This window comes from Leopardus geoffroyi, chromosome D2 (assembly GCF_018350155.1).
Source record: "Leopardus geoffroyi isolate Oge1 chromosome D2, O.geoffroyi_Oge1_pat1.0, whole genome shotgun sequence".
In the NCBI taxonomy this organism is placed as follows: domain Eukaryota; kingdom Metazoa; phylum Chordata; class Mammalia; order Carnivora; family Felidae; genus Leopardus; species Leopardus geoffroyi.
Window position 1 is genome coordinate 18,072,673 of NC_059334.1, and position 25,281 is coordinate 18,097,953.

At 53.1% G+C, this 25,281-nt stretch overlaps 1 protein-coding gene across 2 annotated transcripts in view; it reads right to left on the reverse strand.

Moving 5' to 3' along the window:
• Positions 1-25,281, reverse strand: part of GALNT2 (polypeptide N-acetylgalactosaminyltransferase 2) — a 194,084-nt gene that overhangs the window by 15,900 nt on the left and 152,903 nt on the right. For both annotated transcript variants that reach the window (XM_045437409.1, XM_045437411.1), the window contains exons 4-12: positions 21,349-21,447; positions 20,779-20,846; positions 20,523-20,588; positions 16,893-17,014; positions 14,373-14,460; positions 10,696-10,783; positions 9,988-10,091; positions 5,384-5,510; positions 152-244 (exon numbers count right to left, since the gene is read on the reverse strand). In XM_045437409.1, coding sequence (XP_045293365.1) covers positions 152-244; positions 5,384-5,510; positions 9,988-10,091; positions 10,696-10,783; positions 14,373-14,460; positions 16,893-17,014; positions 20,523-20,588; positions 20,779-20,846; positions 21,349-21,447 — 855 coding nt within the window. The remainder of the gene's footprint in view (positions 1-151; positions 245-5,383; positions 5,511-9,987; positions 10,092-10,695; positions 10,784-14,372; positions 14,461-16,892; positions 17,015-20,522; positions 20,589-20,778; positions 20,847-21,348; positions 21,448-25,281) is intronic.

Genomic DNA, 25,281 nt, shown 5'->3' on the forward strand with positions numbered 1-25,281 from the left:
GTCCCGAGCAGAGGCCCCTGCTTCGACCCCCGGGCGCCTGTTCTCGACTCTGGGGGCGGTGTGGTTCTTGGGGTGCGGGCTGACCACGGGGCTCCCCCCACCCCCAAGGATCCCGAGCAAAGCAGCACGAGAGGGCGCAAGTTACACTTACTTTCCATAAGGGACGTTTCTGGCAGAAGGCACTGCTGCGTAATAGAAGTTTTTGTATTCGTCCATCCAGACCTCTGCTGCCCGGCGGGTGTTACTAGAAACAAAACAAATCTCCTTGAGCTGTGATCTGCTTCCTTTCCATCAGCGTCACGCTGTGTGCACTTGTCCGCTCGGAGTGCCACTCAGGAAGGTCCTCCGACGCCGGCTGGCAGCTTGGGCAGCGGCGTAGAGAGCGGGCTGTCCCCACTCAGCACCCAGGCCCGTGTCTGCGGGTAGCTGGCATTCAGCGGGTGCTTACTGAACAAACAGAGCTCGCTTTCTCGGGTTGCGCGAAAACGGATTGTCAAAGAGCAAAAGTCGGAGTCAGAAATGCAGCACAGGCGGGGACTGGGAAGAAGAGCCTGGGGCTGTACCATCGGGAAGGACAAAGCGTCACGGCAACAACCCGTGCGAATGTGTGCGCAGAAGGAAGCACCAGGGAGGACAGCCGAGAACCCCTCGGACTCCACAGCCCTTCTCATCACGGCTCTCACCCTACCAGCCGGCCGTGGGCAAAAGTTAAAAATAGATAAGAATTCCTATTAAAAAAGACTTTTTTTGCCTGCAGACCTGAGCTGACAGAGTGTCCTGTTTGGACAAGGAGTCGTCACGTGAAGGGGACAGCAGCTTTATGCCCCACACGTGGGGCTCTCATCAGCTACCCCGTGCTTTTCTAGAAGGCAGGAAAACCACATGCTTCGGTCTCAAAACCATGATGCATGATCAATAAGGCCGCTGGAACAAGCTACTTTTGCACACACGGCCTGTGTTAAAGGATTCACGCGCACGGACGTCCACATCTGACCCTGCCGGCATTCTTTGCAAAGCATGTATAGAGCAGCATTCATACAGGGAGCCTCTCTGCTCCCAAGTCCTGGACTTGGTACCAAAGTAGACTCACCCCTCCTTAAGAATCCGTACAGAACACATTATATTCTTCCACAATAAATTATTAGGGAGGCAGCGTTCACCTTCGAAAAGAATTCCTTTTCTCTACCAAAAAGGTCTCTTTTTAAGTAGGGAGGCTTTCAAATGATGTGAGCTACAATTATGAAGATAATTTCTATGCGGGGCATACATCTTTCCCCTAAAGTGATGCAGAGCCCCCTTTTCTCTTCCTGAGATAGAAGATGAACTGTTCCAAATGCCATTTACTAGACAGACAAGACAATACGAAATAACATGGCTGTCCTCTGACCTGGCAAGTTCCCGCTTCTACAACCTACCTCGTGGAAATTTATCGACTAGGAAGGAAAACACACATGTGAAAATACGCTCACTTCAGCATTGTTTATAATGGCGAAAAAAATTAGAAGCCATACGACCATCGACAGGGAAGTGATCAAATAAATGGACTTCTCTGCAGCCACTGAAAATACTGGTGTGTGTCTTACATGCTGCCGTGGAATGACGCCCTTGACTGGCTGTTGGGTGAAGAGAAAACAGGCTAGGGAACAGCGCGCGATAGATATGTGCGTGCAGGGAAGGGAGGGGGTGGGGAGGGGGCTGGAGAGATGGACCTACCACATTAGAAGACTACCATCTTTGTTAATGAAATTGGCGATATTGTTTATTTTCGTTCCGTAAGAAAGACGTTCAACAACGAGCATTTAAAGATCTGAAGTGCCCGGGATGCGGGATCGTAAGTATTATTTCTCAGAAGAGCCATTAAATATGCTTACTGGGATTCGGAGTCTTACTAAGTGGCCCGTGCCTCAACTTAACACCCAATCTCCAACAGGCTGTGTGACGTCAGTCCTCTGGGACCGGGATTGCTCATCAGTTGGATGAAACGGTTAGATTCAAGCATCTCCTAGGTCCCTTTCAGCCCCGAACGCTTCCAAGGTTTTCTGAATTCCAATCACACAGTGGTTTTGAATCACCTAAGTCATTAACCCATTTCGCAATCCCTAAACGCAAAGCAACATCCTTCTGTCTGCTGAACAGAGAAAGACCCATAGGTAAGACTCAACCAATAAGCTTCACGTGCTTACTCCGCCCCAGTTTCCATTCATTCATTCAAATATTTATTCAGTACCTACTATACGCCAGTCTTCTTGGTGCTATGGATACAGCGGCACCCAGAAGGGTCCACTTTGATTTACCCAGGTTTTCCTTGCCTTTGCTTCCTCTCTGCCCACCCCTACGCTCAGCGCAGACAGGGTAGCTCTCTCAGAAAGCAGGCAGCAAAAGAAGGTGTGAGTCACACGGGCCAGTTCTACTGCACGGTGGGAATAACAGAAAACGGTCCGGTAAGAAAGTAAGTTTACACCGCTGGGTTTCCTGTATTTCATTTCAATCGTATTGGTGAAGTCTCGCCCTTAACTCGAAACCTAAAACCCAATACCCCTCTCTAAGGGATGTGCCCCACCGCCAGGCTGCTCTTCTGACTGGGGCCATCTCTGGCCTCCGGGTAAATTCTAATTCACACATACACTCCAGCAGGCACACAACACCCTACAGTCTCTTGAGGGGCCCGCAGGAAGCAAACTGGACACGTCGCGACGTCGCCCAACTGGCCCACTCTCGACTGGTCTTGAGGGATGTGGCTGCCACCACCAGAGACACGAAGCAAGGATTTGCAGGTGGGTCACAGCCTTACCCTTTCTAAAGTGCCAGTGCCCACATGTGCACACGGGAGGGGTAAAACAAGGCAGGATCCCACTGGGGCTACTTGCTCCATTCATTCACTCATTCATTCATTCATTCCTCACTCATTCATTCGCTGACAAACTAACCTACATAAATGAGATCATCCTCTGCGTGTTGTTCTATCGCCTCTTTTAGCATCTAGATAAAAAGAGCGGTATGTGGTAATGCCGTGGAGTCCGGAGCCCGGCTCCCCGAGTGGCAACCTGGCTCAAGTGCTTTCCGCTTGTGTGAACTTGGCCGGAGGGATGACGCTTTCGCCGCCTCAGCTTCCCTTATCCCTGAAGCGGGGACCAATCAGAGTACTTTGTTCATAAGGTTTTAGGAGGATGACGGAAGCTAATGTTGGTAAAGTACTGAGAAACAGCCCGACGCACACTAATCGCCACATACGTGTTAGCTCTTGTCGTGAAGTCCCAATTGTTAATGGTGAAATACTTACACACTTCATGCCGCATATCAGAGGAAACCAGAGAGAACGCGGAACTGGAAAGGGACCTCAGAAACCATCTAACTCGGCCCCCTTATCTTTTAGATGAGTCAGCTGAGGCAGAGGGCCGCGGAGATGCGCCGAAGGCCAGCAGATCTCTGGGGGCCTGGGTCAGTCTTTTGTCCGGGCCTCTGGTGCGCAGACTTCTCAGGGGCCATAAGTTACGGCGAAGAAGTTTCCCTTCTAAACAGCTTAAAAACGACACTGCGTAAAGCAATGTTCTGTGTATGTTAACAAATGCCTTGCGCTGGTAGCGACCAAGGGCTTTAATATGTCCACACGAGAGGCTTTTGGGAGGAATCTCATGTTGTCCCCGGGAAAGAACAAACCCCTCACTGTTTATTTTGTGGAGCTCGCTGTAGAAGAAATACTCCCGTTTCTGGTAAAGAGCAGAAATGACGTCAGACGGCATTCGGGAAAGGACGTACTGTTGAAAGAGGGTAATTTGGCCGGAAGTTTTATTTGACACTTGGCCTCGCTGGAGGCTCCCAGAACTCAGACCCTCCGTGCTGACATTTTCACTTCTGCTGAAATAATTTTCACTTCCGGGTAATAATAACGTGTGTGGTGTGCAACCTGCCCTTGGAATCTAAGCTGTATAACAGTGGACCAGAGAGAGGCTGTTTGTTCTCCCGGGCTCACTTCTGCTCTCTCTCCAGCTCTCCGGGTTCGGTGGGGGCACCGGGTTGGCAAAGCTGACCGCAGGCCTGGGGCTCACTCATAATTCCCGGCTGCCGGTCTCCGGCCACAGCCAGGCCACCGTAATCGCTGCCTGTCGGCGCTCCGCTGTCACAGCCACAGCCCCGTCCGCGCCACCTTCTCTCTGCCTGGGCCCCCGCCCCTGCCATCGGTTCCTCCTGATGTCACCTCCTCACCACCCTCTGCCCCGAGGCCATGAACACCTCGCTAAAGCTTAAAACAGAGAAGTCAGATCCCTGCTCAAAAGTCGGGTGCCTACGGTCACTCCCCCCCTCCCCCCCGGCATCCAAACATCATCCCGAGTTTCCCCCCACCTACAGGGTGCTTGGCTGGGGCTGGTCGAGCTCTCCCACCCTGTCTACTGTCCCCTTATTCCCTAGGCTCCGGGCCCACCTGGTGGCAGACACCGATCTCAGCGCCGAGGACCTGCTCGTCCTGCAGGGAGCACTGTCCCCCAGGAGCCCAGAGCCCCTCCCTCCCACCTCTGGGTCTGAAACGAGGGCGCAGAGGGTCCCTCCATGTCCAGTCCGCTCCTGCTCAACCATGTGACCACCGGTGATCCTCCTCTGATCCTTCTCGCAGCATTTATCAGTGGCTGCCGTCTTACTTAGCTCCTCAGATGTGGGGCTGACCGCTCCCAGCTCCCTGGGGCCAGGCTGGCCATGGGCCTGCGTGCCGTTTTATCTTTAGCATCTGGAAGAATTCCCCAGAAGACACCCATAGGCCCACGATGGGTAATTGGCCTGTCTTCTTCAGAAAACTCTTGATTTGGTATCTTCACGTTTGCGAAGATACTTCTGTTACCTACCATAAATCATTTCCATACGCCGCGTCTTTTTGGCGTGAATTTAGTATGGCCTGACTTTCGTGTTGTTCACATACGGTGCCCTGAGTGGTAACATATCAAGTTCCTCTTGTTCACAATAATGTTTTCTCACACATTCTGCCGGCGGGGGCGGGGGGGGGGGGGGGGGCGTGTCCAGTTGTCTGAGCTTTCACACGTGTACAGACCGGTGTCATTACTACCACATCAGGATGCAGGAAGGCATGGTCACCCCGGATACCCCTCAGGCTGCCCCTCTGTACTCACGCCTCCGCCCCACCCCTGTTTGCTCCCTGTCACCGTAGCTGTGTCCTTCTGACACCATCCTAGAAACGGGATTAAACACCATGCAACTTGTCACTCAGCAGAGTGAGTGGCACCCGTGCTGCTGTGGGCACTGTCGGTCCCCGTCCTTGCTGAGTGGCACCCCAGGGAAGGACACCTGCTTCCATACAGCCCGAGGTTAAGTCCCGTCTGGGTGGGGGTGGCCACCGGTGTTCCTGTCCCCCGCTCAGCCCCTCACAGCCACTCACCGGGCGAAGACGGTGCCGCTGCCACCCGGGAAGGTGTAGGGGTGCTGCTTCCGGAACACGTGTCCCACGCGGCTGCAGGGGACGATCTCCAGGCTGCCGCCGCACTGCCACACGCGGAACGAGATCTCTGAGGCGATGAATGAGACAGGGTGACTGACGGAGCCCTGGACTGTTCTGAGCAGCAGCCACCCCAGACAGGGTACAGACATCCACCCGCCAGTAGCCCATCAAAGGGCTCTCGTGCCCTCGTCTCCTGAAGGAGATGTGAACAGGGAGCCTGCCTCCTTCCAGAACCTGGTCCTGAACATTCTACGGTGGGGACATTGGACACACCCAGTATCTCCTGGCTCCATAGCACAATCAAGAAAGTATGTGCAGGCAGATCAGCCTGACTGTAGCGAATACAAGTTGCGTGCCTTAAATATACACAACGTTAAATCGTCAACGGCACCTCAATAAAGTTGAAGAGAAAAAAAAAAAGACGGAACGAAAGTTCGTACTGCGGTTCACCAAGAGGGTGTCTCCACAGCGGTGTTTTTTTACAGAAATGGGAAGTGGTGTAGACAAAAAGAAGAATGTCAAACAAACTCCCTACCCTGGGACATTTACTAGCTTAGATTTGAGCACAGATCCAAATTATGGAGTCAGCTAGATCTGTGTTACCAAATCCCATGTTTTCATTCAAGAATTCGGTTCCAAATTAAAAAACAAAACAGAACAAAACAAAAAACCAACAAAAGAGCATGCAGAAACGTTTTTCAGATTCAGACGAGACACCTGCAGACAAGTTAGATTCTCTGGTCTATTTTGAACATGGAGGGACTCCAGGCACAAGACCTCGCGTATCCGTGCGGCATCACAGGTATTAACTGATGAAATGCTTGCCCTGAATTCTCCACCAGCGGGTTCGTGATCAGGGGCTATTACATTCACACTTGCTTTGTATCGACACCCTTCGAAAAGGCACCAGGAAGGTGTATAAACATCCATGAATTAAAAAGCATGAAACACCCACAATGGAGCTTCGATGTCAGATATAACCGGCCACCGTACAGGCCAACTTCCTCGACAACTTATTTTCAGGGCACTGACCATGAGTAAGCAGCGGGACTTTCTCTCTTCAGGAGAAAACGACCCTCCCCTTAAATTCCAAAATTTATGCTTACCCAGAACTGTGCATTATTAGCAGGCTGCAAGTCACCTGGCAAGTTCACAGGTGCCTTTGGACTGTGGTAATGACCAAAGATGCCCGAGTAACACAGAACCCTCAAGAGCTGGCCATGGACTTCATTGGTCAGTAACCAATGGTTCACCTGCTTCGACACAGAATCTACCTGTAGGAGTAATGAGATGCTCAGGCCAACTTCAACGTACACACTGCCCTGAGCGTCTGTACTGGGGAAAAGCTCGGCGTGTGGCTGGCTTCTGGAACAGCCTGGCACCCTCTGACCAGGCACCTGTCCTCCTCACCAACCATCTCAGTGACCGCAACAGTCTTCATGGTTTGTATAAAAAGGGCACTTCCTCGACATCATTTCACACCCGTAAGAACACGGTGAGGAAGCGAGATAGAATGCACAGAATTAGCAGTCACTGCTGGAAGTATACAAGGGTCAGAAATAAGGTGGGATGAGGGCACACCACAAGCGAGCTGCTGGATAAATCCTCCAGGCAGAGCCCTGTCTGTGGCAGCAGGCGCCCAGACCGCACTGCTGAAGGCACGTAACACCCCCTCGGGCACGACGGGAGTTCCTAGGACTGGATCTAGCAAACTCAAGTAGGAAACCCCTCGTTGGCTAGAGAGGAGTGATCCATGCAGCTGCCATGGGCCTCTCATAACCAATTCCCTCGCTGCCTTGAAAAATGTAGGGTCATGACCAACCCAAGTCTCTGCCGTGACAGGTTTCTGACTTTCTCCGTGTCCAACAAAGCTTTGAATAAGAAGTTCTCTGCGTTTCAGGAGAATAAAAATTTAAATATACGCTTGCCTAACTGGAACATTCGATCTGGGGGCTAGGAAGGCCCCGTGGCTTCCGTGGAGGGCATGTGTTAAACCAGGAAGGGATCCATTCAGAGACCTGGCGGGAGATTTGGAAGGCCACACAGAAGTACGGTTACGTTCAACTCTGATTGCACTTGAACTTGGGGACGCTACAACTTGGGAACGATTACGCAGGATAACTTGGTGGCTTTTGGATCAGGCCACTTGTTTGCTTCTCGGCTCTGCTAACAACCAGCCGTGAGGTCTCGGGCAGGACCTTGGTCCTTCAAGAAAGCATGAAACGAGACGCACAGCGCTGGCGAAAATCTCTAGGTTGCGCACCCGAAACTAACGAAACCGTGGCGCCTTGCCTAACTACACCTCAACCGAAAAAAAAAGAAAGCAAGCACAAAATGAGATGACGCACCGGAAGCAGTCAGCATCTGGCTAATGCTGTGGGGACACGGCACAGAGGACAAGTCACGTGTCCAAGGAGCCTAACGCCTACCTCTCACAGGGGCCGGGGACCAGGTTCTCCGTCTTTCTTTTTCATTGCTTACATCAGACTTACGTTGCCGGCTAGGAAAAGCGGAAGGTGCAGTGGTTTGGGGGGGGGGTGCACCTCGAGGTGGCCTTGGGTGTTACTCGGAGCACCCCACCTCTCCCGACACAAGTCCACACCCACCCGGCGCTCAGAAAAGAAGTCAGAGAGGTGTCAAACAGACTCAGACTGGGGACTTCTCTTGCTGAAGCCCTACGCCTGTTCACCCTCCAGAGCCAGCGGGAGACTCCTCGAGAGCGGCTTTACGGAGCCGGGCAAGGGAAGGGACAATGCCAGATGGCACCCACGCATCCAGCCCCTTCCTCCCTGTCCGACCCCACCCCCACCGAGGCCCCTCAAGCCCTTCCGCGGGACCTCACACATGGCACAGCTACATAAATACAAAAACCAAACCAACAAAAACTCCAGGGCATTTAAGAAAACGGCCTCCCCTCCCCTCAGGTCTCTGGTGAAATGTCCCCTTTGGTATTTATATCGACACCCTTCTGTGACACAAAGGCTGGCTGCCACATCATCGGCCTAATCCATGCTTTCAGCTGACAGCACACCTTTTGAAAACCACGGTCACCCAAGTGATGCCCTGTCCTACTGGGTGGTCCCGGCTGGCCAGATGTCCACGAAGCCATCAGGAGATGTCTGGGGACCGAGGGTGACGCGGAATTCTCTTCAGAAGGTTAATCATTCTTCTGAAGCCTTTCGTGCTCAAACGACTTTCATACAAGTCCTCCCTACCTGTCACCGTGTCATTAAAAAAACAACCAAAAGGAGTTTGACTCATGGTCCTTTGTCCCAGTGTTGTTACTGAGCCCAAAGAAGCTTTCAACATCAAACCGAGGCAGACAAATCTCCACAGAGGAGATGCTATCACTAACTTTAACATCATAAAGTCAGAGAAATAAAACAGGCGCGGCGAGCTTTTTTCTTCTAAACCAACAAAAAATGTCAAAGTTTCTGTTACGGGTAAAAACTCCTAAAACTGACGGTGACATCATTTGTCCTCTCCTTTGTCCCTGCCCTGCTTTCTCCCAGGGTTTGCCCACCCAAGGGCGGATGGTACCGAACAGCGTCAATAGCTGAGGAGAATCAGTTCGGGACCCCCAGCAAAAAACGACGACGACAGTGACAACAAACAAAACCAACCAAGCAAACATCAAACAAAACAAGAAATCTTTTCACTTCAATGCAGTAAGTATGGTGCAGGTACTAACCCAGACCAAAGTCTATCAAATTTCATTGTATAGAATTGGGCACCTGGGTGGCTCAGTCGGTTCAGCGTCCGACTTCGGCTCAGGTCATGATCTCGCGGTTTGTGAGTTCGAGCCCCGCGTCGGGCTCTGTGCTGACAGCTCGGAGCCCGGAGCCTGCTTCAGATTCTGTGTCTCCCTCTCTCTCTGCCCCTCCCCTGCTCAAACTCTGCCCTCTCTGTCTCTCCAAAATAAACGTTAAAAAATAAAATACAATTTCACTGTCCCTAAACCTGAGGAAAAACGATTAGCATGGGTTAGTAAAAACAAACAAACAAAAAAACCAAACTAAACGAGAACCGTCCACAAAGTAGTCAAGGAGGGATTAAATGCCAAGGCCTCTTCACGCCGTCTGATTTCCGGGACTACGGTCAACCCCACGAGGCCGGCCCGGACTCACTTTCCACTCTACACGGCTGAAAGCAAATCCTACAGCCTGAAGCCCTTCCCCGTGTTTGTTAAGCTCGCTTTCCAAACCCTCGGGTCCACATGACATTGAAAAGTTTGCATTTGCCTTCAAAGGCAGTGTCTGTCTTCTAGCATCCCTCATTCTGACTCAGGGCGACAGATTTTAACGCCCAACCCGAGACTCCCTGAAGAGAGAAAGGTAGGTTATCGATACTTATTCGGGGACGGACGGGGTCTGATGAACGGTGACTAACGTCTTTATAGCTGGTTGCCAACTGGCCGCCTGTATACCACAAGCTCTTGCCTAACAGCCTCTTCCAAGCTTCCGCTTTTCAGTCGGGCGCCCTTGCTGGGCGGAAGGCCACGGCTTCACCAGGCTTGGAGAGCCAAGACGCAGGCTCACACGTACCCAGGTTCTCTCCTCCCCACACGTCCATCATCATGTCGTACTTCCCCAGCTCTTCAAAATAGAGCTTGTCCATCACGAACAGCCCTCCAGCAATCATAGGGGTTCTGAAAAGGCAGAGAGGGTGGAAGGGAAGAGAGGGAGAGGTCAAAGGCCAAGGACAGCGCTCCTGCATTCTACTGCCAAGGTCAGGTCTATAAGGTGAGCTTAAAAACGAAGCCACAGCCACCGTTCCCCAGTCGGGGCTCAGGATGCTGTCGCTGTTTTTCCGCTGCTGACTTCAAATGCTTCCCACCTGCCCTGCTCAGACGCTCCCACAGCGCAAGGGGCCGGACCCGGTCCCCTACGAGAGAGTGACCGCTGAAGCCGGGGGGCACTCACTGACAGGTGGCCTTTCCGTGCCTCCGTTTCCTTAGAAGATTACAAAGAACGATACGTATAAGCTCTCGGGAGATTCTGCAAGCGACCCAATAATATCAGCTGCCCTTATCCTGGAGCTGGTTCCTCACGTTAGATGCGACCCATCACCTCTGTGTCTCCTGGTCAGCCTGAGAGGCAGTTAACTGAGCCCCTACTTCCTTCCCGGTAGATGCCCTGAGAACTCAAGGTCAAGTGCCGGCAGGAAGAGGAAGAGCTTAACTAAGTGTCTAGAAAACACGGGGCCTGGGGTCTCACCTGGGAGGGGCACCCCAAAGGATGCCCGGCACTTACTTTATGGGGGCGACCGGGTTCCCCTGGCGGGATCTTCTCTGCTCGGGCGTCATGTAATCCCATTTGAATACCAAGTTCCAGTCAAAACCTGCCGGCCACAGAGAAGACACAAAACACAAGGCGCCGGTAAGTACGAACTGTGCTCCTGTACCTCCGTCCCTCACGGCTTAGACGTATTTGTATTTGATGTTTGGACCGGACTCACGGAAACCACACACAGCAAAAAAAAAAAAAAAAAAAAACAAGAAAAGAGCGTGACCGCGAAAGCCGCAGCAGGAGGGAGAGGGCGCCCGGGGGACCTGGGCAGGAGACCGGCAGGGAAGGCGCATGCTGGAGAGGCTCCCTCTGAACAGAAAACGCGGGTCAGGCTTTCCTAGGATGAAAATGCCTGAGGGTAACGGACCCAGGGAGAGAAGGGGGGTCTGCGTGGAGACAGCCTGCACACCCGAGGGCTGTAGGGAGGCGAGAGAAAAAAGAGGGACAAAGTCCAATCTGCCACAGGGCCTCCAACACTGTCCTGGGGCAAAAGAAGAATGCAGGGGAGGGGACAAGATGACAGGGTCCCTGGGCCTGCAACCTGGGATCCTCTCAGCGTCTCCTGGCTGCAACCAAACCGTATTGGGGTGGGGGGGGCACAGGGACCACTTTTTGACGAAAATGAGCCAAATACTTCCTTTGGCTGCCAGCGCAGCGGGCAGCAAGCTGCAATTTCTGAGAAATAACGGCCGCCGTCCCAAGTCACTTCTAGAAGCCACAGGCTGCTTGGGACAGCCGAGCGCAGGCCCGGTACCTGCCCGTGGTTTCTGATGTTTGTATTGTTGTGTCTCGCCCTTACTCAGAAGGCACCCCGCACCGAGCCGTGGGTGCCCGCACACCCCACCCGCTGATGCTCCAGAGATGCATGAGGAGACCACTTCTTGGTGACAGGGGGCTCACGATACTGCGTTTCCAAGGGTCTGGCAGCTGAACCTAATTACTCCAGGGCCATCTGTCCTTCAGCTCTGTGCCATGGGGCCTGGGCCAGCAGGGACCGTGCAAGGCCTAGGTTCGGATCTCTCTTCGGGGTGCTCTGAGGTCAAGGTCTGGCTGTTCCGCCAGCCCCCACGTCTGTAGCCTGAACAGGGCAGGGTGGGAGGCGTGAGCCGGGGGTCTCCTGGGCTAGCACGGCACACCAGATGGCCCCTCCAGAGGCATGGGACCACAGAGGCCCCCCCGCTGGTACCGCCAAGTGCCACAGGCTAGCAAAGAAGAGGAGAGTGGCTGGGGGGGGGGGGGGCGCCAGGCGGCAGAGACGGGAGCCCAGGCAGGAAACTGAGGCACGCCCCACGCTGGCTTTCCCGACGAGCCCAGCTCTCCCCGAGGCCTGCCTCAACCAGGGAAACGACAAACGTCCTGCCTGTGTGATCAGCAGACAACGCAGAGGCCCCAGCGGGCCAGGTGACTTTAACACCGCCCGCTGCTTGCGAATGTTCATTCTTATTTTATTAATTTGGTCCAAACAGACAAACTATGTTAGGTTTTGAGAACGTGCTAAAAGTGCCGTCCTTGATTTTTTTTCCCCTAAAGGGCTCCTGGAGTAAACCTGCTGCCTCTTCTTCTTCCGACCCCGGCAGGAGGCCTGAGCCCCGCCCCGCAGAGCATCTGGGTCCCTGCACTGGCTCTCACACAGGAAGCTGCTCTGGGAGCAAGAGAGCCCATCAGATCTCAGCTCTCCCAAGTCCTCGGGGACGAAGACATTCTGAAGACCGACGCTTTCTTGGTAACTAAGGATCTGTCCCCTTCAAAGCGGCCAAACCGTCTCGCCGTTTGCGGAGAATCGTTTTTGAACTCTGTGTCTCCTGATGCGCGTAGAGCCCTCCCACGGCGACGGCCCCGCTGCCGATGGCTCGGGACGGGGGACCTGCCTGGCCACATCACGGGCCTCGTGCCGGCGAGGCTCATCCCTTCGCTGCCCACGACACTAGCACCCCGCTTCTCAGACGGGCACGCGGAGGAGCAGAGGCCAGCTGGCAGGTGGGGCCCAAAGCCGGAGTCGCCCGGACCGCCCCGGCATTCTGTTTCCTGAGGCTGCGCCCGGTTTGAGAGTTTCACGGTCTTTTCTCCGTGCCAGGCCATCAGTGGCTCCCGTGTCTGTCTGAAACAGTCCGTCCTCCTGGCATCCACTCAAGGTGTTGGAAGATGGAACCCTAGGTTCACACAGAGCAACTGGGGTGCCGCTGGGCAGGTAGAAAAGACTTCGTGGACCGTAGGTGGGAAGGGTCAAGAGCGAAGACATTACACAGGCAGAAGCCACAGGCTCTGACGTCTCTTTCAGCTGCTTTGAGCGGTCTCAGCTGACCTCCTGGCTCTCAGCCGGGCTCCGAGAGGCGTGACCGCCAACCGGCCGAGGTTCAGAGCACAGAGTGTTTATGACCGGGCGGTGGCAGAGCCCTGTGTCACCAGCCACCCCCTGCCCCACCCCCACCCCACAGTCCCAGGGACAGAAGGACACTAGTCAGAGCCGCGTGTCACGTGACCAGTCCCTTCGAGGGGCCAGTGTGATCCCGACGCTGCCATCAGCACCACGGAGCCTTGCATGAGACCGGCGGGTCCCCAGGCAAGGCCCAGGAGCCCGCGGGGGTCCACAGACCCTTCTGGGGGGTCGGCCACGTCAAAACCGCGTTTATATTTACATGAGACCTTATGTAAGTGCCTCTTTCAGGCTCACTCTTTCAAAAGCCCATGATGGAGCTTTCCAGAAGCTGTAGGACGTACGAGATCAGCACTCTGATGGACAACTGGATGTATATTTGCATCGCCTCGTGTTTCAACAAGTTCTCGGCTTGAATTTCTAACCCAGCAAATGCCGATACATGCAGCCAGCACGGTATAGTCAAACAGGCGTTCTCTGGGGCCTGTGATAATTTCTGGGAAGGTGAAGAGCACGAGAAAAGTCACTAACAGGGCCCAAAGGGGGCTGGGTGTGACAGAACACATCCGGAGGCTATGAGGATCAACAGGAAGCTGGTGTGGCCACTTACACTCGAGGTGACCCGAAAGTGAAGCAGGATGTGAATGGTCGGTGGCGGGGGGGAGAGGGTGTTGGGGGGGACCTGCAACCAAGCCACGCGAAGGGGTAAAATCGGCAGGACTTGGTGACGAGTGAGCTTGGGTGGTCAGCGGGAGTTGGGGATGACCCAGGTGACCCGGGCGGCAGGGCAGGTGACCTGGATGGCTCTGCCACCAGGGAGAGGCAGGCTGTCGCTGTCAGAGGAGCTGGCGTCACAGGGGAGGCAAAGCCAGGCCCGATGCTGAGCTCTGATGCTCACCGCACACGGCCTGTCAGCTCTGGTGGATCCTCATCCCAGACTCTGACCCGGGAAGGCTTAATCTTCCGATTAAAAGTGACACCAGTCGTGTGTACTGAGCCACACGTGTCATAACAGCCACAGAAGGCCAACGAGATAAGAGAAGAACAGGAAACACAGGAAGTCCTCTAAGGGAAATAGGCTATTTTTCGCTCTCTTTAGGAGATCCCACTTGTCGAGCACAGAGATACCCTTTGCTCGCGGTGCGTGCACCGGCAGCGTGAAAGCTGCTGTCACTGTCACTCGAGACACTGAGAAGGAGCAGCGATCAGATGCCACACAGACAGCAAGAGCGAGGCGGGGGTGGGGGGGGGCAGGAGCCGCGCTTACCGCCTTTCAGGTCAGCGGATGCCCCCACGTACTGAAAGTTGTCCATATTGATGACGTCGATGATGGGGGACACGACCCGAGTCCTGTCCTGAAACACAAATGAACAAAAGACAGGAGTAGGTATCACGAACAGAACAAAGGATCCCACCCCACAAAAGGCAGGCATTCGCGGCAGACAGTTTCAGTGAAACCCGCCGCCTGCCATCGCTAACCACGCGGTGCTCCAGGGGACCTTGGGGCCCCCCATCCAACGCGCGCGCCCGGCCCTCAGCCGTCCCGTGGACGGGCCCTATTCTGGGCCGAGCAAGGTCGAGGGTGAGCGGGCAGAGAGAATCACTCCCTGAGAGGAGGCAGCCGTGGGCACGGGGTGCCTCAGGCGTTTGCTGCCCCGGCTGGAGGCAGGGACCGCGCCAGGGTCCCCAGCGCGCTCTTCCGTTTTCCCAAATGTCAAAACGCCGACCACGGGGCTGCTTTCATCCTGAGAGAATCTAAGCTCAGCTGCACTGAAACATCAGAACTGTGAGCCGCGGCCTTGGGAGTGGACTCCTGGCCGAGACACCCACACGGCAACGCAAGGGCATGAGCAGAGTTACCAAGTATCATTCCGGCAGAACGGAAGCCAAGTCGGCTAGAGAATTCCAGACTCTGCGCAGGTCTGACCTGTGATGTCTATCAAACAAGAACATTTTTTTCCCTTAGATGGAGGCATTTCTTTATGCCGCGGTTATTATTCTGGTAAGAGTTTGTGAACATAAGGCCTTTTAACCTTCCTGCCCTCTTTCAAACGAGATGCTTGATGCTGGGGAGAGGCGCTGCCCCACGCGGCTAGTTAACGGAAGAGGAAATACTGTCCTCCAGCCATTTACAGAACCCGTGTTAACCAGAGGAAAGACTTCGAAAAACAAATTGGTAACAGGATCAGCAGAGCTAAGAGCCTCATACATCAGAGGAACACGTAAAAGAACAGTATAAAGTTCTGACGTCACCCAGGAGCGAGGTTACGGGACACAAAACCCCGTGCGCCGAGAAGGGAGAATCAAGTCTTCCCTTGCCTGGCTCGGTCCGGACCTGGGGATGGGCACCAAATAGCATAATTTGCTCTCCTTCTCAGTCCACTTCTTTTGTTTTGACTTCTTTTTTTTTTAAGTTTATTTTGAGAGAGAGAGAGCGTGAGCAAGAGAGGGGCAGAGAGAGAGAATCCCAAGCAGGCTCCGAACTGTCAGCGCAGAGCTCAACACGGGGCTCGAACCCACAAACCGTGAGATCGCGACCCGAGCCGAAATCCAGAGTCAAACGCTCAACTGGTTGAGCCCCCCAGGCGCCCCTTGACTTCTTCTGATAGGACTGGAATTGGTGAGAGTTGCCATTTTCCACTCCTTCTGTCCTTACTTCAGGAGAGAGTATTTGAAAGAATTCTGACAGTTTGATGGCAGAAGCCTGCGGTCTCCACACATGCTAATATCTTGGCTGTGGCCTCTGCGACCAGGGAGGAGTCTGGTTGTGTGAGAACGGGCCTGGAGAGGACGGGATTCCAGAGGGTTCTTCTCTGGGCTAGGTGCATGTATAGGTGTAGAGGGCTCAGTGAGAGGGGATGCAGCGGAAACTGCTTTGCAACCCTGGCTGTGTCTCCTGCATGAATTTTGGATGTGTTATTAAACACGTTAACCCCCAGGTTCCTCGTGGGGCAGATGGGGTCAATACGTAATTTATCTAACACAGAGTTAGCGCTCGGTGAACAGTCCCGAACATCGTAGTATCACTAATAACTGGGACATGGAGTCAAGATCGTCAATACCGTCATAACATCATCATCACTGGTAGCTTGTGGTTATTGAGTATTTCATGATTCAGTGCCCCTCAGCTACCCGTGTCACGCGTGACTCGTAAAAGGCCTCACTTGTTCGTTTCCGATTTCTCCAGTACTTTCGTTAGGTTCGCTTTATCACCCCAAAGAAACCCTTTCTCAGTACGGAGAAAAGAAAAGTCAGGAACGCAAGCAAAAGGCAAGCGAAAGGACAAAAGGCCGAAGGTAATACCAGTGATGATGTTTCTAGCGACAGAGGTACACAAATTGCGCCCCGGGGCACCCTGACAGCCTCCAACGGTCGACTGTGTGCTCACGGGCACCCCGTTCCGCCACGAGCCGGCAGGCTGGGCTCGTCGGCGAGCAGCATGGCTGGAGGTGGCCAGCCTGCCCTCCCGGCCCTCTGGAGGCCGCGATGGCATCAGCCGCTCCGAGTCCACTTGCTGGACGCCGGGCGCTGTCCTCAGCGCTCGGCCCCTCCTGAGCTCAGAGAGAAGGCAGACCCTCCTAAGAGGAAAGGGACCGTGGGAAACTGATCAGGCTCTCGCCAGCCTCCGCCGCTCCTCGCCTCCGACTCATCAAAGTGATTTTCTCTCCAGTGATAAGATTCCTACAGTGAACGGAATGCTCTTGGAGAGGTTGTGCCAGAGGCACGTTTCCCCCCCCCTCCCCTTTCCAGCACGCGGGAGGAGCCCAGCACGAGCCCCGGGCCTCACCTCAGCCACCCTCTCCAGGAGGGGCTCCAGCCAGTGCTCGTTGCACTCACAGTGGCTGTCCAGGAACGTCAGGACCTTGGCCTGGGCCGCATCGGCCCCCCGGACCCGTGAGCGCATCAGGCCTGCGGAAGTGATTTCAAAAGCGCATCAGAGTATCTGAGAAAAAGGCAACAAAACAGCACATACAGCATTGACATCCCCCCGCCGCCCCCCCACAGCTCTGTGGCCCTCTTGCCGGGCACAGTCTAGTACAGAGTTGGGGGGCAGGATCAATCCTGCCCCGTGGTTACCAAGACAGGCTTCTGTCAGGATTTCCGTTCCTAAGTTCATTGGCGGACGAGGAAGGCAACTTTCTTAGAACGACTGCCCTCTGAGTCAGGCCCTTAAGAACCTGAAGTCTCCTTTATCAAGCAACTGAAACGTGGAACTTTTCCGACTACCTTCCTCTGACGCGGCAACAGTTTTCTCCTTAACTGGGGCAAGGGAGGTGTTACTCAGACACCTTCAGGCGCTGGTGGTACCGATTTTAATGGCGATGACGTAACGCTAAGGGTGCCGCAAATATCTTTGCCTGTCCAAGACCTACCACAGCCGAAGAACACCGGTGGCAAATCCCGGCTGACCGGCTCTTACAGAAAATTAGTTCCACGACAGGTCAAATTTCCACAGTGTACGTACTGTGGTCTGTTAATAATATGGCCCTTTTACTATCACACCAAGTCTTATCACAAGTCGTATCTCTGTCACGGGATGACGCAGTCATAAATGGCTTTTGCTGCGTATGCCAGGCTTTCCGCAGTGTCCCCTGTCATGATTACCCGTGGTGGTGCATTTCACAATTTCAGGTACCTGTGGTCAACGGAGGTCTGGAAGCCAGGGGCTCCTCCTTCTGACATATCATCAGAAGGTCAGCAGTAGCCTAACGTTATATCACAAGTCTGTGTCATCCCCCTCCCTTCATCTTATCATGGGGGCATTTTATCACCTCACATCATCACAAGAAGGGTGAGGATAGAACGACAAGATATTTTGAGAGAGAGAGAGACCACATTCATGTAACTTTTATACAGTATAGTTATAAATATTCTATTTTATTATTAGTTATTATGGTTTATGTCTTACTGTGCCTAATTTATAACTTAAACTTTGCTGGAGATACGCACGTATAGGGAAAAAGTTTATTCAGGGTCCCTTACTATCCGTGGTTTTAGGCGTCCACTGGGGGTCTTAGAACGTATTCCTGTGGATAAGGGGGCACAACTGTATATGAAGATGATGTAACTATTCACGACCCGTGGGGACAGCGTTTTCAAGTTCCTTTATACAGAGTAGTCAAAATGGGTTTTCAATGATTCTTCTAGATCTGCATGCTATGGGAGGGGGAAAAAAGATAAAGGCTTCTAGTTCTGGTAATTGCAAAGTCAAGAGTCTTAGCTTGTATTAGACAAGCTCTTGCTCAGAGAAGAGTTATAAACTCTGACCCAAAGAGAAAAAGCAAGAATCGGAAAGGGCCAGACAGCAGTGAGAAGCAGGCAGAAACTGGAGGGGATTCAATCCCTGAAAGGAGAAAAATCACAGGGAGTGAAGCCCAGGGGTGTGTGGTGTTTCTCCCGAGGTTACACTATGACCCACTGCAACACAGCCTTTTTGGCTGGAGGTGTCAGAGGACAGAGTTCAGGGTTTCGAGAGGGGCTAGAAACTGAAAGGAGGAGATCCCGGAAAGGAGGTTCGTTCGTCCCGAATCTGGAGATAACCTCCTCATAAATCCTCGGCTGACTCCTGAACTTCAGGCACAAGGGAGACCCCGCGGAGTCCGTGAAAAGAAACAATCAGAAGGCAGAGAGAACTGAGGTTTCAGCCGGTAACCACCACGGGGACTCACAGTTTGGCACAGGGCTCCCACCAAGTTAGAAGGGCTGGGTCATCTTTGAGGCTCCCCAGCCGATTCTAATAAGCAGCCAGATGAAGTCACTGGCACATTAAAACCCCCGCTAAACCAACCGAAGGCCGTTCCTTCGCTGCCATAATATTGCACGCAACTGATTTTCTCTGACATCTAGTAGCATTACGAAGCATATGTATAGATGTTCAAGTACATGGGAGACATACATGCACACGCGGACACCCAAGCACACACATACATTCCCGTGTGTGCTTTTTCTCACTACCACCCGCTTCATTTGCTTACAGGTTTCCTTCCCACACTCTGTCTTCCCACAGCGGCCCCTCCCCCTCCCTTTCCAGAACAAAGCATCAGCTCACGTTCTCACCCAAGTGAACATCCTAACTTAAAGCGCTCAGAGGCACTGATGTCTAAGGTTAAACTCTGACAAGGCCAGCAAGTGATCTGTCAGTTATAAAATGCCACCATGAAAAATAATTTCTTCCTTTTCCTCCTCTTCTTCTTCTTCTTTTTTCTTTCTTTTTTTTTTTTTTTTTTTCTCCTTGTGCTAGCAGGCACTTTGGGTTTCAGTTCAAAAAGTTATCATGCAGTTTGTTTGGGGGCGCATGTATTTCAAGATTTCGGTTTGACCTCAAGGTTTTGGCTTTTTCTAAGCTTGGGAGATAGACACGAGTCCAGCAAATAGAGCTTCCCAAGGGCAGGGCTGATGCCACTGTTTCTGTATCTTGAACCTGAGGAACGATGATCTTGGCTGGTTAAAACATGGTGCTGATGGCACTGTCCTAATAGGCTCAATCACTTTATCGCTGATGAAATTCCTGCTACGAAAAGCCGCACGGATTGGCTCTGACCGGGCTGCACGGGAACCGGAAGGAAGAGGATATACACTGATCAGAGAATACAATCACCACTCCAGGATCAGCGGAGTCATCCTCAAATAACTCAGATGGCATGTTTTAAAGCTGTGCCGTCTTCCTACCCTGAAGGATTTCTCTGCACCATGGAGGAGCCTAGAATCCAGCCACCAAGCCCTTCAAACAGCATCGATACACTGGATGTTAATTGCGTTGTGGTTTTAGCTTCCTTTCCAGACACTTCAAAGTAATACTTTCCTCCCCCCCCCTACCCCCACCCTTTGGAGTCTCTCTCCTAACTGCCAATAAAGTGGACTCGATAAGCCCAGCTCCGGCAGACAAGACTGACCGCAGGTTTTGCGGCTGGCCTTTGCAAAATCCAATAAGCATGTAATTGCAGCAACATCTCCCTTTTTGGGATGGTTCACCTTCAGCAGGCTGTCAAACTTGAATCCGTTATTTTATCAGATGCCGGGAGCCTGGCGTCACCAAACTTCTCATTGCTAAATCTTTGTTTTCCTTCTAAACTCTGGTACTCCAGGGACTGATAAGACTTCCTGGGTTGTAAAAGGAAGAGAGACGCCAATTTTCTAAATACATAAATAAAAATATAATTTGAACTCTTGCCCTAGTATACAAACAATTTCAATTAAGCTTTGAATGTCCTCCCTCGGCTTTGCTGGGAGAGGCTCCCAAGAGGCTCCGGTAGAGTGAGACACACACACACACACACACACGAAGACTAGAAAGTTAATTGTTCTTTTAGCTGAAACATTTCGGGCTCAGGAAAAGTCAGAATTCAACTGTCTTGGTAATTGAATTAAGAAAAAGAGTTTAAAAAAAAAAAAAAAAGAAAAAGAAAAAGAGTCTTACCTTCTCGCCGATCATTTCTGAGAACCCGCACCTTCTCAATTTTCCCCAAGAGAGCCCCGTCCTCAGCTAGGGAAAGAGAGAAGCAGAGACTATTCAAGTATTGTGATCCCTAGTCATCCGTGGGCGGATCTCCTGGGGCATCAAAGAGGCACCTCTTCTTTACACGGCCCAGATTTCTGACCTTTTCGGGCACTAAGGAAGGCCGGCGCCCAGGAGAAGGGCCAGGCAAGGGGCAGGAATCCGTCTTGGTACTTACGGTCATTGCTGTAGTCATCCACCAAGATGATCTCTTTTATGAGGTGGGGTGGGCTTTTCTTAAGCACGCTGAGGAAACAGAAAGACACAGGTTGGGGCGCCTGGGTGGCTCGGTCGGTGAAGCATCCGACGTCGGCTCAGGTCATGATCTCACGGTTCGTGAGTTCGAGCCCCGTGTCGGGCTCTGTGCTGGGAGCTCAGAGCCCGGTGCCTGCCTCGGGTTCTGTGTCTCCCTCTCTCTCTCTTCTTCCCCTGCTTGTGCTCTCTCTCTCTCTCAAAAATAAATAAACGTTAAAAAAAAAAAAGAAAAAAAAGAAAGAAAGACAAAGCTCGGAGGCCTTATAGGGGTATCACTTGGGGTGGGGGATTCTCCTGCGACAGTCCCAATCCTTGGCTGGAGAAGCCATCCATCAGCCCCTCCTTGTGCTGCGGTCAGGTGACCCGTCTGAACCCCCAGCAGACAGCTCTGGCCTGGCACGCCGGGGATGCGAGCCGGGTCCAGCAGCCCTGCCGGGGACCACCGCCTGTATGGTGCAGCGGGTGGGCACTGGGTGTCCTCTCCTGCCCTTACCTGACCACTGTCCTCAGCAGGGCCGACCTGGCTTCGTTGTGGAACGTGATCACCACGCTGGTGGCTGGCAGGTCCACCCTCCACTGCTTCCGCTGACATCTGAGGGAAGAGAGACATCGTCCTCTGAACGCACCTGGCCCAGCCTCGGAGAGGCCCTGGAGGGCACGAGCCCCAAGACCCGCCGGGATGGGCGTTCTCGGGTAGACCTGCTGTCTGCAGGAGGGGCTGGCCTATTCTGAGAGAAAGTGACAACAGGACATAAGGAAACAGAGAAACACAACCGGAGTTACACGTTAAAAGAGGATTTCGGCGAAAAGTAACATATTGAGAACATCTTTCTAACGCTGAGAGAGGGAAAAAAAAAAAAGCGTGTTTTAAAACAGGGAAGTCCCATTTCTTCCCACATGCAGATACACCTCTAGAGATGTGCTTTTCACAATTCACAGTGGTTATTTCCGAGGGGTGGAACCGACTGCGAGTCGATGTTCTTTTCTCATCTCTCCGGCAAGCACGTGGGGCCTCTGTGGTTCTCGGCAAAGCTGTATCTGGAACCCGGCTCTGTCCCCCTGACTGCTCGGCCGTCCCCTCCCCCCCCCCCCCCCCCCCCCCCGCCGCTAAGGGCAGCAGGGACACACACCTGTCACCCTGCCAGCCTGTGTCCCAACAAGGTAGGCGGGAGTGGTGCAGGCTGGGGCAGGGTGAGGGGCGGGCCCGTGGGAACCTGAGCCCGCTCTCACGGGCGATGTGGTCACAGGGACCACAGATAAGCTCCAGGCAGATCGAAACAAGTCACGTCTAGAGTCTGGCCTCCGCAGACAGACACAAGACCGCAAGGACACAGGATGGCTGTGTGAAAAAACAGGACCCCGGCAGCTCTAGATCAAAGATGCTAACGTATCATACGCTAGAGGCAGAAACGGCCCATCAGGGTAGAGCCGGCTCAGCAGAAGCCGTCTTCAGGGACCGTCCCTTCAGGGCAGGCTCCACGGACTTGGAGAGCACAGAACACGCCAGCATAAAGGTGATGGTTCCAGAGAGAGAGCAATACATCTGGGGTGGGCTCACAGCCTGTCAGGACTGCCGGCAACATTCGGGCAGTTACCAAAATGATGGGACCACTGATAACCCGCTTGGAAAAAAAAGGCTGGGAAGACAGGAGAGCATCTTTGCCCTGAGGGAAACGGAAACAGTTCTCAACATCTTCTTTGTGTGTGGCAGCGTGCAAGTGGGGGAGGCGCAGACAGAGGGGGGGGGGGTGGGACAGAGGATCGGAAGCGGGCTCCGTGCTGACAGGTTGACGGCAGTCAACCCGATGCGGGGCTCGAACGCACGAACTGCAAGATCACGACCTGAGCTGCCATCGGACGCTCAACCGACTGAGCCACCCAGGTGCTCTTTGACCAGCCGTGTTAACACCCCAGGCCCGAAGGGTGCAACAGTTGTGCCATGAGCCTGCACGAGGGTAGGAACCTGTCAGGTGGCCCCCAACGCGGTCCCTTCACCCCGGCCTCTGCGATAGCTGCACAACCTTCCGTGAGGCCAGTGCATTTGACAAGCCCTGTTTTTCCCTGTTAGCTCTTCACGTACGCTACCACAGCTGTTGAGCGATGGGCTTCCAGAATAAAAGGGGTCTATCTTAAATGGCCAATCAGTGGGAAAGGGAGTCGGGTTAGAAACAAACAAACAAACAAACAAAAAATCTCTGGTGCCCAGCCACGGCGGAAAGCGTGTAAGCAGTGAAGGACTGAAGCCTTCACACTAAATTTCCATGACTGGGAAAGACGACCTCAGAGAAGCAAATTTGGCAAAGGAGCAGAAAAGCGGTGCAATTAAAAAGCAATGAGGTCCAGAATCGCAAAATGGGCTTCCTTTGTTTATTTTGGTTTATCTGGATAGCCTGATTTTAATTGCTCACGAGGACGCCGCATAGTATACCGGTCATGTGTTTGGGGGGGGAGGGGGGAGGGACGGGGAAACGCATTCTGGAATTAATAGCGGACCTCGTTACGGCTCCCGAGAGCTAAGTCCTTAATGACAAGTAGACAGACAGGCTGGTTTTGTGGTTTTTCCTCTTCTTTCCATTTCAAGAATTAGCTAATTGTTGGATGAAGGAAGGAAGGAAGCCAACTGGTGGATGCCAGGTTCAGCCGTAAACAAATTACCGACGAGTGCTGTTCCCCAGAACTCCATCCGTAATGCTAACGAGCAAGAACTCGAGTTAGGAGGGTAAGACCCTCTCCAGTGAGGTCCCACCTAACACGGCGTGAGGTGCTGAGCTAAGCAGGTTGCGCCCTGACTTACCGAGCGGGCGACGCGGCCACGGGAGGATTAAAACTGGGAAGCATTTTTCATGCCCGAATCACAGTCCACTTAACCAATCCGATCACGTCCTATTCTCCCAGTTTGCTGTTCTCCGCGGGAGCCTCATTCTCCGTGAGCGCTGGGAAGTCTCACATGTTTCAGGACCCAAAAGGGCTGCTGCAGGCACATTATTTTATTAAAACTCTTCTACGTGTCCATAAGGCACCACGCTTTGCCAGGATTTGGCAGTCAGGAAATTTAAAAGGCATCCCGTTATTTTTTTAAAGGTTATTTTATTTATTTTTGAGAGAAAGAGAGAGAGAGAGAGAGAGAGAGAGAGAATCCCAAGCCGGTTCCACCCTGTCAGCGCAGAGCCCGGCAATGGGGCTCAAGCTCTCGAACTGTGAGATCAGGACCTGAGTCGAAATCAAGGGTCGGACACTTAACCGGCTGAGCCACCCAGGCGCCCCCAGGTATCCCATTTTTCAAGGCAGAGGGCTAACGAGCAAAAACGGAGAAATATCTTACCCCCCTCCCCACCATGAGTTCAGAGTGGATGTGTGTATGCATGTGGATGAATTCAGATCCGAACTCCTCACGCTGAGCCAAGAGAAGTGGGGTGGGGGGGGGGGGGGAACGGGTGGCAGGGAGTGAAGAATTTCTTTAAATAGAAACGGAATCAATCTTGCATTTAGAGTCCCATCCTTGCCAAGCAGTCTTCACTACTCCGGAGCCAGCGAAAGGCGGCCCGATTTCGAAGATCACCAGGGGAGCTGGCTGCCGGGGGCACGCCCATACTTGAGCGTTCTTTGGGAAAGGGATACAAACTGCAGATTACTTCAAGTCAGCGCAGGAAGAGTGTGCGGCCAGTCCTGGCCTCCAGCTGATGCGAGCTGGCAGCGGGGCGAGGCCGAGGACACGACACGGGGCTCTGGGTCAGGCGCCGAGGACTGGAGCTCGCTGGAGTCTCCACGGGTCTGCTACTAAACTGGTCATTCTGGTAACTTCCTGTCTGGTCAGACGGACACGTGAACAACTGGAGACAGAAGTTGTGTTTTGGTTTTTTTTAAATGCTTAATTTAGTTTCATACTTCTCTGAGACCACATGGCTATCATGATCTGAACTCGTGATCGGCTGGAAACGAGAAAAATGGCCCATCTCAATGACAATGTGCTCCTGAGCCCTTCAGGGGGAAGAGGGGATCTGTCTCGGGGACAGACTCGTCTCTGATGCAGGTGTCCTATTTGGGGCTGGTCACAAAGTTGCTCAAAGAACCAAATGCGCTGCGACGCTAGGGGCTCTGGGTAATAATGCGGACGAATAATAAGGGGTGTTTTCCACGCCGCCCCCAGCACGCCACTGCTCACTGTCACCCAGCTGATCTCGTATTTCTGCAAAGGGCCTGCGGTAACCTTGGTCACTGACTGTGTCATCTGTGCAGATGGCCCTCGTAATCTTGCATGATTGTCGGGAGAATTGAATAAAAACCTATGAAAAAAAAAAAAAAAAAAAAACCTCCGAAAAGGGGAAAGGTCACTACTTGTAATGCAGGGTTAGTAACAGGTGTTTGGTGGCTGTGTGTCATCAGTGCGGGGAGCTTAGCGTGGAGTTTTCTCTAGTAACTTGGAGTT